Source organism: Pseudopipra pipra, chromosome Z, assembly GCF_036250125.1.
Source record: "Pseudopipra pipra isolate bDixPip1 chromosome Z, bDixPip1.hap1, whole genome shotgun sequence".
NCBI classification, from domain to species: Eukaryota; Metazoa; Chordata; class Aves; order Passeriformes; family Pipridae; genus Pseudopipra; species Pseudopipra pipra.
This window is the reverse complement of record NC_087581.1, coordinates 15,304,453-15,319,669: the sequence shown is the minus strand read 5'-3', so window position 1 is coordinate 15,319,669 and position 15,217 is coordinate 15,304,453. Positions and strand designations below refer to the sequence as shown.

At 40.7% G+C, this 15,217-nt stretch overlaps 1 protein-coding gene across 3 annotated transcripts; it reads right to left on the bottom strand.

The window, feature by feature from the left end:
• Nucleotides 1–7,506: 7,506 nt before the first annotated feature.
• GPX8 (glutathione peroxidase 8 (putative)) lies at nt 7,507–14,960 on the bottom strand. Of its 3 annotated transcripts, XM_064641149.1 has the most exons (4): nt 14,659–14,870; nt 14,204–14,580; nt 13,333–13,594; nt 7,507–11,555 (listed from the first exon to the last, which is right to left on the bottom strand). In XM_064641149.1, exons 2-4 carry the CDS (start codon nt 14,507–14,509, stop codon nt 11,392–11,394), a joined length of 732 nt encoding a protein of 243 aa, XP_064497219.1. In that variant the 5' UTR covers nt 14,510–14,580; nt 14,659–14,870; the 3' UTR covers nt 7,507–11,391. The 3 variants fall into 3 exon arrangements, with proteins under 3 accessions (XP_064497219.1, XP_064497220.1, XP_064497221.1); XM_064641150.1 differs by lacking the exon at nt 14,659–14,870 and having other exon boundaries at nt 14,204–14,593; XM_064641151.1 differs by lacking the exon at nt 13,333–13,594 and having other exon boundaries at nt 11,386–11,555; nt 14,659–14,960.
• Nucleotides 14,961–15,217: the final 257 nt, after the last annotated feature.

Sequence of the window (15,217 nt, the reverse complement as noted above, 5' to 3'; positions counted from 1 at the left end):
TTGTAGTAAATCTTATTCAGATCCCTTGCATCATCAAAAGGGTAATTTTTTCCGTAACGTAATTTGTTACACCTTTCTTAGTTTATCCAACTGGGTGTCACAGACAGTGACTGCATCCTCTCCGGAAAAGTATTTAGTCCAGTATGCCCTTGATGCTCCTTAGGCAGGGAGGTTTCTCTGACTAGGCCTTTGATTTAAGCAAAACTTTCCTAGAAACTTATTTAAGGACGGGTTTTATTCACTTCCCTCTTTCTCTGACATGGAAACAACCTGTGTTCTATTGCTTTTAAGACAATGTTCTGTGACCAACTCTTGAGATGTCTCTATTTGCCGGAACCTGGTATAAGGTAGCATCATGTCTTGTCAGCATTTCTTGTCATTTGGCAAGGAGCACCGTCATCATTGTATCTTGAGATACCTGGGCCCTTAAACTATCTGTGGTCCTTATTCAGCAGTCTGGATGTGATAAATCCAGCTTTTCCTGAAATGTGTTGTTTCAGTCAGTGCTTAATTTTCTGATACTATTTTGAGGCTTGCTTGTTGATGTCCAAACCCCACCTTCAAACTATAAACTCATATTTTATCTCAGTAAATTCTGATGTTGAATGATTGTGGGGTGAAGTCACAGCCCCACAACTGAAGTTTGAGGAGTTTGGAGTGTTGCTGGTGTGTTGGGCCGTTTTCCATGGGAGCAGTGATGCTGACTAGATAGTTCTCGTGGACACAGCCTTGAGCTGTGTGGCTGAAGTGCAGGTGCGCGTTCCTCAGTGTTTTTGTGGAAATATGTTTGTGTTGTGTGTGTGGGAAAGTAGAAGTAGGAGACTCTAATAAAAGGCTGCCCGCTGCGCTGAGCAGGCAGACATCTCTTTGTCTCACCATCCTCGTGTGTGTCGTCTGTCATTCTTCCCCCCCTAGGACCGAGACCTTCAACAGATACCCAGCGACAAATGATGATGTCAAATTTGTATTAAAAGACCTTATAAATAACGGATGAGAAAAAAACCTATAAATTACTATGGGTTTGACAACCTGCATACCAGCTTTCAAGGATGCATGAGGCACAACATATCAGCACCATCTGCTGCCAGTGGGGACAAACTACACAGTTTCTACATACCGTTTTGGGAATACCTTTTACAGAGAGCTACATTCAGTCACTTTTCTAGTATGTAAGTGAAATAGCTGAGCAATTGGCTGCATAGGTTTCATAATGAGTAACCTAAAAGGAGTCCACAGTGAGAAAGAAATGAAGACACTTAACCCAGATGACCTTCTCGTTTCATTTTGAAGACACATTAATAAGATGCTGGAAGCATTATAGAAGTAATACACTTAGCTGTGGACAGCTTTTCTAAAACAAAACTCCTTTGTTTAAAACTCAGTTACAATTTCTAAGTGACAGCAGAGCTCTTATTTAACACAAAATTTCCAAAATACCAGGTGCTTCAAGTGAAGAAGGGAGTATTAAGGATATCCTTGATGTTATAATACCTTCCTAACAATTCAGTGCGTCCTCCTAAACATACATAAAGAAGTTTTGAGTTCCTCATGGCACTTCTGTTTATTTTTGAATTTTTTTTACCACTGACCTCATCTAGGGATCTACTTATCTTAAGGCTACCAGCAAATGTAATATCTTGGCATATTTTGTACTTGCTAATCATTGTTCAGTAGAAATTTTATAGAAAAACCTCCAAATATTTTCTTACAATCTGTTCATGGTGTGTGCATGCATGAGTTGAAGGCTCATGGGCAGGAATCACTGCTTGTAACACCAATTCCAGTGGGTCATATTATTTACTTTTTAATGCCTTTCTCTGCATTAATTAATCCTAATTCTAGTTCACACAAGCAAAACCTTGTTAACTTTGAGACTTTCGACTTTTATTCCAGTTTATAACTATATAGCTCTCAGACTGCAAACTCTTTCCTCTCACTATCAAACAAACTGCACGGTTACAGGTTTGCTCATCTGAAAGAAGCTTTTTAGTGTGAGAAAAAGATTTTTTAAGGGATAGTTAACAGCTCAAAACACTTCACCTGATTGTTGCTGATACAAAACAAGCTGGCTTTTCGGTGCATGCTCTTAGGCAGGGTGATGATATTTGGCCGTGCTCGCTGAAAGTTAGTCTTGTAGAAAGATTTCGCATTCAGTTAAACGAACAACTGAAGCATTGCAAACAATCCTTTGTGAAGCTATGCTAGCAATACCTTGTGTGTTTGTTTTACAGAAAGCATTAAGATGGTGTTGAGTGACTCAGACACTTTGTATCCTGGGTGTGCTTCGCTGTGTCCTTACCAATACAAAGTGAGATAATAAGATAGCTTTTTTTTGTAATAGTTTTGCTTGGATTTGTCAAAACAGCTCTATCATCTTATATTTAATTATTGCTTATTACTTAGGAATTAGTAAAAATATTCTCCTTTATCATCTTGCTTACCATGATGTCCTTTTGCAGATGTGAAGTGTGCAGCTATGGAAATCGAAATAGGTGGGAAATAAGACTTAAGATGAGAAGATTTTTGCAGAAGAATTTTTTAATTAGCTCGAATAATTCTTTCCCAAATGGGAAATTATGAAAAAGTTCCTGTTTTGCAGAAACAGTAAGAAAGTAAAGAATACTTTTGGCACATTTTAAAAAGTGGCACTCTCTTACTCTTAGAAAACAACACTTTTAATGTTGATTCTCAGGTTCAAAAACTAGAAAGAGGAAAAATAGGGTCATGGTGTGTATCCGTTTCTTCTGTCTCTTGAAAACCTGGATGGCATCACTCCAAGTTTTGAAACTATGACAAGGACTGAAAAAAGAACAGTTCTAAACTTACTTTGAAAAAAAAAAAAAAGTTGTATGTACCAGTAATTCTTTTTCTCTGTCTTTTGATTTGACTAAACTCTGTCTTTCAAAGAACTGTGTTTTACCTTCTTCCTGCCGAACCTGTGCCCAAGTTTTCTCAGGTGAAGGGAGTGCCTAAGGGTGCGCACAATTCCTCTATCATGTGCACTTGGTAAAACACATGGATGAGCAACTCATCTGCTGGGATAAAACCATTCTTCACACTTTCTCCTACAACATCTGCTTTTGCCTGTCACATTAAAGCAAATGCTAGTGAGTTATTTCTGGAGTCTGACTATGGTGGCGGTGAGGTTTTCCTCACTTTTGTATTTGGAGACCTGCTTTGGAGGACAGTTCCTCACTGGTGCACTGGACCAGGGTGCCATTTGCTTGGTCTCAGCTCTGAGAGAACAACACTGTGTTCAGCTCTCAGTTTTGGACAGCCTGGCCTGGGAGACTCAGCACAGTGATGCCCCCTAGGCCTCACTCTCCTTGCAGTGATGCCCAGCTCCTCACAGAGGGCAAAGCCCTGGTGAGAAATAGCCGATGTGAGGGGTTTTATGTGTGTCATGTGCCAAAGAGAAGAGCAGAGAAGGGTAATGGAGCTGATGAAGGGTCTGGAGCACAAGTCTTTTAAGGAGTGGCTGAGGGAGTGGGGTTGTTCAGCCTGGAGGAGAGGAGGCTCAGGGTAGACCTTATTACTCTCTGCAATTACCTGAGAGGAGGTTGTAGCCAGGTGCAGGTCAGCCTCTTCTCCCAGGCAGCCAGTGATAGGATGAGAGGACACAGTCTTAAACTGCACGAGGGGAGGGTTAAGTTGGACATTAGGAGGAATTTCTTCGCAGAAAGGGTGATTAAAGGTTGGCATGGACTGCCCAGGGAGGAGGTAGAGCCACTGTCCCTGAAGGTGTTTAAAGAAAGAACTGGACGTGGCACTTAGTGCCACGGTGTAGTTGACAAGGTGGTATTTGGTCAAAGGCTGGACTTGATGATCTTAGAGGTCTTTTCCAACCTGATTCTGTGAGGCTGCCCTCTCCCCACTCATCGGGCAGGGGCCGAGGCACCCCCAGACCGTGACATGGCCATGGAGCAGCCCCACGGGGCACGGCCGCGGTGGTGACACACCGGCCCCGGCGGGGCGGGCAGCGGCCTCCCAGGGTGTCGGCCTGGCGTGCTGCCCGTGCCCGGGGCCGAGCCAGGGCCCTCTGGCACCGGCCGCTGCCGCCGCCCTGCCCGCGGAGTCCGCGAGACCCGCCGCGCCGGCTCCTTTGCCGCCAGCGAGGACCCGCCGCCGCGCAGCCCGAGCGCGCCGCGTCCCGCCGGCGGGACGGGACAGGGGCTCCCGCCGCGCCGGGCGCGCTCAGGGGATGCTTAAAGGGCACCCGCGGCCGCCGGAAGCGTTGCGGTGTGCGGGGTGAGGGGTGCGGGGTGCGGCCGAGGGGCTGCACAGCCGCCCGGGCTGAGGGACCGGCGCCACGAACTCTGGCCGGGCTGTAAATTTCCTTCTCTACAGGCTGCCTCCCACGCACCTGCCCGGGTCACCCTTTTACCCCCGTGTGCGCCGCCTCGCTCGCAGGGATCCTACTCGGGTGAGGCCACCCCGCCGCCTCGCCACCCCGCAGCAGGTTCAGCCAGCCCTGGCAAAGATAGAGCGAAAATTGGAAGAACCTGCCCGGAGGACGAGCAGGAGGGATGAGGATTTGCTTCGGGTAACCCTGCCTTGTGGGGATGCGGGGGCTGCCCGTGCTTTGGGGAGGGCCGCGGTTGGGGAGATGTCCTCTCCGGCGGCTCTGCCTTGTCCCTGTGGCCGTGGCAACCATCGAAGCTTTGCCACCAGCGGGACTGGGTGGACGGTGATTTGGGGTGAGCTGCGCGGTTGCTAAGTGTTGCGCCTCTGTGTCTTTTTCAAGGATAACGTCATGAGAACACTCGGGAAAGACCTGAAGTGGAGCAAAGCCCATGGAAAACGGCTGAGGTAGGGGCAGGCACAGATATATGCACTCCTCTCTATGCACTGCACTGCAGAGTTCCACTCTGTACATTTCTGGGGGAAATGTCTTTATTCTTTTTTATTATTTCTCATCACACTTTTTTAACTGTAGCATCTGCAATGCCAGAAAAATGCAAGTTATAGTAATATGACATCTATTCGGGGAGGAAAAAAAACCACCTTTGGGCTTCTCTCCTTAAGCACTAGAGGGACCGCTTGCTCTTTAAAAGCAAAAGTTACCTGACTCCATTGAAGGGATTGTATAGATTTACAGAGCTATCCTTTCATTGGCACTGTAAGCTGACTTGTCCACATTTAGAGGTGGTAAAAGATAAACGGGACAACTAAGAACTTGTACAGTATGAACTTAGGTGGGAAAAGTATTAATCACAAACAAAATGCTTAACAGTAAGGAAGAGGTAAAATACAGGTAGCTTGTCCCTTAAGGAGTTGTCATAGATCACAAAACTTTTAAAGACTGCAACATGCAAAGTGATGGAGTAGGAAGTGAAGGTCTAAATGGACTTCACCATACCGAAAAACACAGAAGCAGGAGATAAGCAGTGTGTCCTTAGATATAATGACAGTATGGAAATGTAGCCACTAGCATGCTGACAATATTGCTTCAGGATAAATATTTCAGGTAAGTGACCCCATGAGGAAAGTCATGTTATTAAAGCGAGCAATGACTGAGCTACAGGAGACAAAGCTTTAAGGATGGTGGTGAAGGGGAACTGGTGGCCAAAACTCAAGAGAATGTAACAGTCTGGCAGTGCATGTTAGCTGGCTGTTGTCTCTGGTATGTCAACAGCTGCTAGCTGCACTCCATATTGTTTCATTCAAAAACATCATGGAAAACTCAGAAGTGGCATCTTGATATGGAACAAGCAGAAATCAGTTACCTAATGCTTCCCTGTGGCTGCTAACAGCAGCACTCAGGCAAGTAAATGCTTTATGTTTTGTTTTGTATTAAGAGTTATTTTGAGTTATTTCAGACCAGTTTTGAAGAAACAAAGTGAAGGCTTAAAATATAGTATTCACTGACTTCTATACAAAGTGTCTAACTCAGTAGCTCCTTGCCAGTGTGACTTTAAAGAACTTTCGATCAAAATGGATGTGGGAGGTAAAATCTTACCTCCATCCAGCCTGAATCCATAAGCTTCAATCCTGGGATCTTTATGCATCCTCCCTTACGTGGCTGTAAATGGAGGTGTGCTGTGGCTCATAACCTACAGTTAAGTTGCACTGTGGAGTAACCAATAATTCTAATTTCAAAATAACCTAAAATTGACTATACTGAACCAGATTCTGAGCTCATCTAGACTAACGGCAGGGTTGCATCACTGACCGTAAACAAATGCCCAGCTGAGAAAAGGACAGAGGTAAGTATGATACTAATTAACTTGTGGAGGTAACATACTATACTGGTACTTGTTCAAGTTGTTCAAATGGTGGTTTAAGACAAGAAACTGTTTGCAACACTATTCAGTTCCTTCTGTACAGTCTGGGGTCTGATTCTAGTCCCACTCCACATAGGTTTTATACTGTTACACTAATTTAGGTCTTGCTGAATCAGAAACTTATCTGCAACGTTTATTTCATGACAGTACATTCTGTTTGAACTTCTATATATACACGTAGGAAACATGAAACTTAAAACAGATAAATAATGCTGGATTTGGTAGAAAATAAAAGACGTTTCCAGGCATATTATATCAGAAGACATCTCACTCTGCAAGGACTCTGTGTCTGGTAGGCAGTGCTTTGATAGTTGGCTGCTGTACCTGGATGTAGCAGTCACTGCTGCACTGCCACCTGCTGCAGGGCTGGCGCACCGCTGTTTAGAGGCGACTCCTTTGGAAGGTGCTAGGATTCTGTTTCCAGGAATGCAGGCTGCGCATCTGTGTGTGATGGGATGGCAGTGTATGTTAGCTGGTTGAAATTCTGACATCAGCTAACATGCAGTTGCTCTCTTTTACCACATACCTTGGTCATCAAAAGGGAGAGCTACTACTTTTGTACAAGAAATTTTCTGGATCCTCCTAATTACTGTCTTGTTTTGTTTGTTTGTTTGTGTTTTTTGTTTGTTTGGTTTTTGTTTTTGTTGACTGTCAACCTCATTTCTGGTATTATAGTGGTATCTTGTATTTCCATTATCTGCCATTATTCAAAGATCTGTGAGAATTTTTGGTTGATTTAGACTCTGGCTTTCAACAGCTTTCAGATACCAAGGTAACAGGAAGTTTATAAATACTTGAAACAGGTAAATAATTCAAATGTTTTGAAAATTTTGAGCTCTGGGAGTTTTCTTAAAGCAAAAGCAGCACAGTTAAAAACTTCACAGAGTTTTAAACTTTGATTTGAATGTTTTTGGTAATGATATTTGACAAATGCAAGTGGGTAGTTTTCAGGGGGGGGAAAGAGTTTGTTTTTTGTTTTTTTTTTTTTTTTTTTTTTTTTTTGTGTGTGTGTTTTTGTTTGTTTGTTTGTTTTTTTGTAAAACAGTAATTAAGTGGAAAAGGCTTAAAGTAATTTTCTCTAATTGTGTGAATTCTATATCTGAAAAATAATTACCTTTCCATTGTATTTATAAAGCGAAGTCATCTTTAGGGTTTTTCTTCTTCATTGCTTCTCAGAATAAATTTGTGAACATCATTGCATTAAAACAACTGCACAACTCCAACCAGAAGACACAGTTTTAATTGGACACAATATTATACTTAGAAGAATAAAGGCTGGAAGCACATTGATCTTTTTGATTAATGTTACACAGCAAGCTTCTATCAAGCATACTGCCAAAGCCAACAGTGTTAACTTTGTCCTCATCTTGGCACTTCAGTCACCTACAGAGTGCAGAAGAAATTATTTGTTAGTACTTGTTTTATCTGGGTGCTGCTATATGTGGCTTAAAAAGTGAAGGTCTCCTAAGAAGACAAATAACATCAGTGTTTGTGAAAATCTGTAGAATCAGGGTGATCCTACTGTTGTGTGTGGTGATTAGGCAGTGTATTGTTAGTTAGCTGTTCTTCACACACCAGCAACTGACTACACTGCCACATTAGCACATCATTGTTGAGACAAGAATACAAACACTGTTATAAATATCTCATGAGATCCTTAGCTGGTATGGGGTCCAATGCCTGCCTATTTCCCCTGACTGAAAGGAGCTGTGCTATGTTAGGCAGACTGAGTGAAGACGGTATAAAATTAAGTGTGACTGAGGATATAAAACTAAATGTAACTGTATTTCACACATTTATGCAGGTAACCTAACTGGCTTCTAAAGAATCTACTCAATTATGAAACTATTAAGTAAGACTTCAGGTTTGAATCCCATATGAATATGTTTCTCTTACACCACTAAGTGTTTAAAGGAGCATTGATGTGTTGGCTCAGCAAACAAGGGTTTTGTGACAGTACTTGAAGGAACAGGAACATGTCCTGGTATCACCTAGTGGTGATTTAGAATATTTGCACTCCCAGATAATCTCGAGAAGCTCACAGTTAAGTGGTATCTGTTTGAGAAAATAAAGATATGTCAGGCCTAAGGAGTGAAGGAAGGATGAGATAGGAATGAAGGGTTAGGATGAAGGATGTAATAGGTTAGGTTATGAAGAAATGATGATGACATAACTTTAACACTCATGGACTGAACTCGGTTAACTGTTTTAGGAGGGTGGTTTTATCTTAAATTGGTAGGATTATTAAGGAATCCAAGAAATAAGTTTCAATCTGTCCACAGTTATGGAGTTTATATTTTTTATATGCTCTATTTTAAATTAACAGTAAGTGGATATTTATATGAACAGGTATTCATATTACTTTCTTGGCTTTTGACTATAGGTAAGTATGAGCTTGTATAACAGTGTTCTAATTTTCATTTAATTTATTTGCCTTTCCAAGTCTATGTAGATTTGTCTATTAAAGATGCTTTATTTTTACCCCAGAAGAAAGAAATTATTAGTTTATCAATGATCTGCCCTATGTGTTGTATTGGAAGAGCTGGCATGTCTCATGACGTATAAGTAATACAAATACATTGAGTTTTTGTATGAATGCTAATTTACAGTAAATTTTGAAAAACTTAAATTGTGTAGATTCAGGACAGAATGGTACCTACATTCAAATTTCTTCAGAAGATAGTTGTAGTGGATTGTGACCAAATAGTGAAATGAGAAATTTCATGACCGTGTTGTCAGACAAAACACTCTTTTTCTAGGACTCCTGAGTAAACTTAATTCAAGTAGGAGTGAGTTAAATAATTCTGTCCAGTCATTGGCTAATATCACATGCTATTTCTGAATACCAGGAAAGACATTTGATCTTAATGCTGGCATTGGGATATTTAAGATTACGCTGTGTCCTTTAGTGAGTGAGTCACAAGCAAGGTGTGCACATTCCCTTCCCTCCTGATCCTTTCCAAACTAGAAAATGATACTGCTCTGTTTATCCTTCGTAGGGTATTTTAGGAACCCAAATGAAATTTCTCACGTGCTGAATAACTCTAAGGCAATACCAGGACTAAAATAGACCTTTTTTTAGGTGTTACAGTGCCCAACATTTCTTTATACCTATACCCTTTTTTATTCAGTCATACAACAAACAGGGAACTATAGGAGTACACAAGAGTGGACACACATATTTTAGATGTGAGCCTTTTCAAGTTAAGATATTCAATCCTTCATAGGAAAAGCATTTTGTTCTTCCACTTAGTTCCATGGAATGTAGATTGCTCCCAGTGAGGGGAGACAGTCCTTATCTGAATTCCCTTTCTGCTCCATCAAAGCAGCAGAGACATGAGACAAAAATCACCTGACATGTTCCACTAAATGTTCTCAAGGCTGGAACAACACATGCTGGAGGAGACTGGAGTAAAATACAGAACCCTAGCCTAAGAATAGGAACTGTCTTGACATATTTGATGTGGAATCTTGTGGGATAATGGCAAATAGCTCAGAGGCTGGTCTAAAACAACAGCAGCAGGCTGATTTCAACTAATGAAACTTTTTGTATAATCCTTAGCTGATCTCTGAAAGTTAGAGTGGCCAAAATTGCCAAGGTTTGAGCCCTGTTCCAAAATTATCTTTGTCACTATTGATGGTGACTTTGTTGAATCTTTCACATCAGTATCATTACTCAATCTTTTAAAACATTTTAATGTCCTTATTCTTCAGAGTTTGTTGGTTTTGGGTTTTTTTTTTGTGTGTGAAATTGTCAATTAATTCAATACCTTTTTTTTTTAAAATTGCTTTTCAATTTCTCACCTTTTTAATACAGTTAAGTGGTTATCTTTATTAGGAAAAGTTTTGAAGCACTTTAGTTATTTTCAGTTAGTTTTACAAGACGACTGCACTAATGCTATCCATCCTTCTCATGTAGAAAACTTTTCCGAGACATAGGTTTCTCTCATTTCTATTCTCTCACCCCTCCATTAGGACTTGGACATCTGGAGTGACATTTCTTATTCAAATTTACTATCTCCCTTTTTCAAACAGATAAATCAAAACACTTGGCAGTTTGTAATAGAACAGTGGAGCAGAACTGGCAATGGATTTGCAGTTACATGTAGGACTGGGGAGATCGCAAGGTGAGAGGAGTGGAGCTTGAACTGTGAACCTTCTCCTCTTTCTTCTACCTCTGCATGAAGACTGTCTTTTTATTCTAAAGATGGGAGGTAGGTAGGCAGATGGTTGGGGAGTATTGTCTTGGACAGCCTCAGAAACACATCTGTGAGAGTCCCAGACTCCTGATTTTCATTGCACCTTGAATCCTTCTGTAAACAACCATTTATATTCACACAGGCCCTGCCTTCACCCAGGTGAGAAAACCAGGAATCCAATAGGAGAGGAGCTCACAGTCAAGGCACAGTACCTTGGTGCAAATGTATAGAGACGGCTAAAGAGTTAAAGGGTATTGCTCTAAAGGTGAAATGTAAAGTGAATCAAAACATAAAGCAGGCAAGAAAACATTTCTGCAATTTTTTTTTTTTACATTTATCATTCTCTATGTACAGTTTTTTTACAACTGACAGCTTCACAATTCTGTAGTCTTCATCGAGAGAATGCTGCAAAGCTAGTCTCTTCAGTTACATTTGCCTCTAAAGACCCTGCCATGGATGCCTCTGGGCTCCATATGCTTCAACAGGGCAAGTATGTGTTAATGGAATATCAAAATCTGTTTGTTACTGGTAGATGGGAAAGAAACCTGTGCAAATACTGAGTAATTTATTAATAATCTTCTTTCCAGCTATCTCTCTGCTGGTGACAATTGAATTATCAATTATCAGCAATTAAAAAAAAAGCAACATTCAGAAACCTTATGTAGATTGAAGGTCCATCCTGCAAGGTACTTAGTACCTTGCCATCTCAGTAAACTCAGTCCTTCTCAAGGCTATTGCAGGGGCAAATCCAGCATTAACAGACATATTACCAACCATATTGGTTGCAAATACCAACACTAAAGAGTAGTAAAATCACCTGATGGTTTAGCTTCTAGCAACATTTCCCAGGAATGTACAAAGGCTGTGTATCCATGCTATTGAATAGATTCACAGTATAAATGGCTTTTTCAGAGGTCCTCTCTTTTTTTCATGATAATCTGCCTGATTAATGCTGCTACTTCTGGCTTGATACTTTGTACTGGCTCTTCGGGTCTCCAGAATTTCACAACTTTACCCTCAGGGCTAACAAGGTACTTCCAGAAATTCCATCGAGGCTCTTTCTTTGAAGAATCTGTAAGGATGGCATCAGATTGTTTTAGCGAGTTACACTTGTAATTGTTTCAATGCCCTGAACTGATTCTTCAGCTTCTTATGCAGAAGTAATCACACCTTGTTCTTTGCTAGTAGTCTGGGCATGGTTTACTGGTTGCTGTTAATGATCAGAAAAGTGGGAAGTGAATGATGCTCCACATCCACATTTATGCTGCCAGTGGACTCTTTTTGTGCTAGACTATCTGACAGTGCTGGGCAAATTGTAGCTAGCAGTAAGAGGCACAAGAAGGTGGTGTAGCATGAAGATGTTCAACCTTCTGATTGTCAAGACAGCTACCTGAAGAAAGCAGGTGCTTCTCTTATTGAAGATGCAGGGAATGAAGGAAAAGAAAGGCTTTATTTAAAAATACTGAAGTGTCAGAAGATCTTTCTCCTTCCTGTGGGTGAACAGCACGTCAAATAAAATAATACTGAGTAAACATTTTTTTCTTTATAGATATTGATGTCTAACACTGATTGCACTGATATTTAGAATCTGGTTTCATTCTATGCAGCTGTAACCTGCATGCTCTAGTCTCCTCTACAAAAAACTGAGAGAGCACTCAATAATTCCACTGGACCTCAGGCAACTCAGGTCAACAAGAGTTGAGGTCAACAAGGTTTACTGAGTTTTTGGTATCTTGCTTAAGAGGAGGTAGGAAGAAACACAGTTACAATAACAGTGAGGAAACATAAATGACTCCTAAATAATAATAATTTTCAAGTACATAAGAGGTATCACAGAGAATATGGCAAGAAGAAAATACTTAAGTGTCGTAAGAAAGATTTAATTTAGATATTTAAGTAGTTTTCTGACAAGAGGAGCTGTGAAAAACTGAAATAGGCTGTGAGGTTTTGGAATCTCTCATATGACTACTGAAATAGTCTGGATACACAAAAGTAGTATTGATTTGGGTAACTGTGATCCTGTCTTGGGTCAAGGAGATAGAACAGGTTTGGGCTTCCTCTTACGTTTTTTCTAGTTAAAATGGTGTTTTGGAAAATGGTTATGTTCTAAGTATCCTTTCTTTAATATATCAGTGTTAAGCATGGGTCAAAGACCTGACCAAAGCTCAGGATAATTCAGAAAAGCTTTTCAAGCTGGGTTTGGGTCTATGAGCTCTTTGGTCAACTGAAGAAAGTTTCACTTTGCTTGTGAGAATATGAGGCCCTAAGTCAGTAAGTGCTCTCTGTAATGGGGGTATTTGTATGAGTGGGTTTTGCATGCTGGGCCCAAATTAACACAAATCAGTGATTATATATAACTACAGTATATATAATCCTGCTTCATAATACAGTTTACATAAAGGTGGACACAGGCCTCTGCTAAAAAAATGAATCTGCATATGTTTATTTAAAATCTTTCAGTGATTTTAGGACCATCCATAATTATATTTTTGTCCACAAGAAAAGCTGCTTTTCAATAAAAATCACGTAACTTGAAATGGGATCTTGTAGATGGGAATCTTTGCACTCAAGTTCATGCATCCACAGAATGGATGTTTCTAGCTGGGCTGGTCACAGTAGGCTGTATTTATGATCAGTGAGGAGAAACTGATTCTTTCACGATACAACCCTTCTGCCCATATTTTTTATATTCAGATTGAAATGAGATGAATTGTATGCTTGGTGGCTGTTTCTCTCCATGAGCAGAGAAGTTTGAAGAGTTCAATGTTTCCTGACAAACAAACTCAGATTGGAATTCAGTGAGAATACCATGGTTACAGGCAGCTTGATATATAAAAGAAAACAGTTACCTATTAGAAATTTAAAGGCAGGATCTGCTTCCGATCCTAGGATCTTGATTTTGTGGAAAACGGGGAAGGTTACTCCATAGTTTCCTTTTGCAAAAGATTCTATTTCCGGGCTTGAACTAGGCTCTGATTCTCCGAACTGGTTGCAGGGAAATGCCAGCACAGTGAAGTGGGAGGGACCAAACTCTCTGTGTAGCTCTTGCAGTGCGATGTAATTTTTGTGTGTGTTTTGGCAGTAACTGGCCACGTTTACAACTAAAGTTGCCTTCAGAGAAATAAAGTTAGAATAGTAAGAAAAAATCCTATAGATAGTGTAGAGATTATAATTAAATTTTAAAATTGCATTTCTCATTACTATGATGGTTCCTGTCAGAAAGCTAAATTTAATCTGTCTGATCATCATTTCATTAAACAGATAATGATGAAAGCAGCTGAAGATATTACATTCAGAGAATCTGTTACAAAAAACGCAATAAATAGACAAACTTCAGCTTGCAGCTTTGTTTAAATATAAACATTAAAAAACCCAGATATTTAGGACTTGCACTAAAATCATATTTACTAGATCAACTTCCAAAATTCAACACAACATGCTACCATTCTTAACTAAGATTAAAATCCACAAATTTTCCTGTTAGGCTATAATGATCTATACTAAATACTATGAATTTGTTTTTCTTGGTTTATTAGATCTACTACTTAAGTCCTGGAGCAGATCTAGAAAAAAAAATGTTTATCCAGCTTACTGTTTAAAGAATAGGAATTTATTACAAAAATCTCTGCTAAAAATTCCCATAACACTTTATTTACCTAAACACGTACACTTTTTTTGTCAGTAACGAATCAAGACAGATAAAATGAAACAAAAACTTACTTTCCCTCTGTACTTCTCCAAGGAAATGTTCCTTCCTCGTGAATCTTTGACTTCAAAAGAATAAAAATCTTTGATTTTAGGTTTAAAAATTCTGAGCTGTAGCAGGCAGAGAATGGTGGTACACAAAACCACTGACAGAAAGACCACAACGACCCTGGCTTTGGGCGCTGAGTATTTCAGAGGATAAGTAGTTGTAAAAGGCTCCATTTTTGAAATCTTTGGAAGAGAGTCTGGGCAGGCCTGGAATGTGAAGGAGGAGCTGAAATATGAAACTCGCATCTCAGATGGAAAGAGCAAGCTGCTCATTTTTGTCTCTGTTTCCGAAACAGCTGTTCAAGATCACAGTGCCTGCTGGGCTTCAGAGCACAGAGATCAGTCTGGGTGAAAAAAAAGAAGAAATGAATAAAAAGGATCTTCCCTTCACCTAGGGATGCTGATTGCTCTGTTTAACTGACCTGTGTGGGATATTCCAGTGTTCGTCTGCACGGTCTTGAGAGCAGCTGGGACCTCTTGTGGGTTTGTAGTACAGCTCTAGCACAACCTCTGGGCTCCTCTGGCGTCTCTGGCAGAGTTGTTCTGCAGGAGGCAACTATGCTGTCAAACAGACCTGGAGAAGCAGCCTGGGGGCCAGTTGTTCAGGCAGAAGGAAGTCTGTTCACAGACTCAGCCCTGCATCTCATCAGCTGCTGTGAGATCACAGGCAGCTTTGTTTGCTTAGAAGCACTGAGCCAGCACGCATGGCACAGCACCACTACAGACAGCGTGAAGGGACAGAATGATGATGGATATGGGCTGCTTTCTTAATTGCTACTGGCTAACTGGCAGTATGAGATGACAGTTACTGGCATCTTACTGCTGAGATGGTAAGATTGAAGGTCTACATGAGAGAAGAGTTAGCTGAGAATCTCAGGTGTAAGCCAAGCAGCTCCACTGCTGTTTTGCTGAGCCAATTGTGCAAGACTCTCTGAATTTCAGAGCCACACGTCTGGTGTTTTATCTGTCTTCATTTTACAG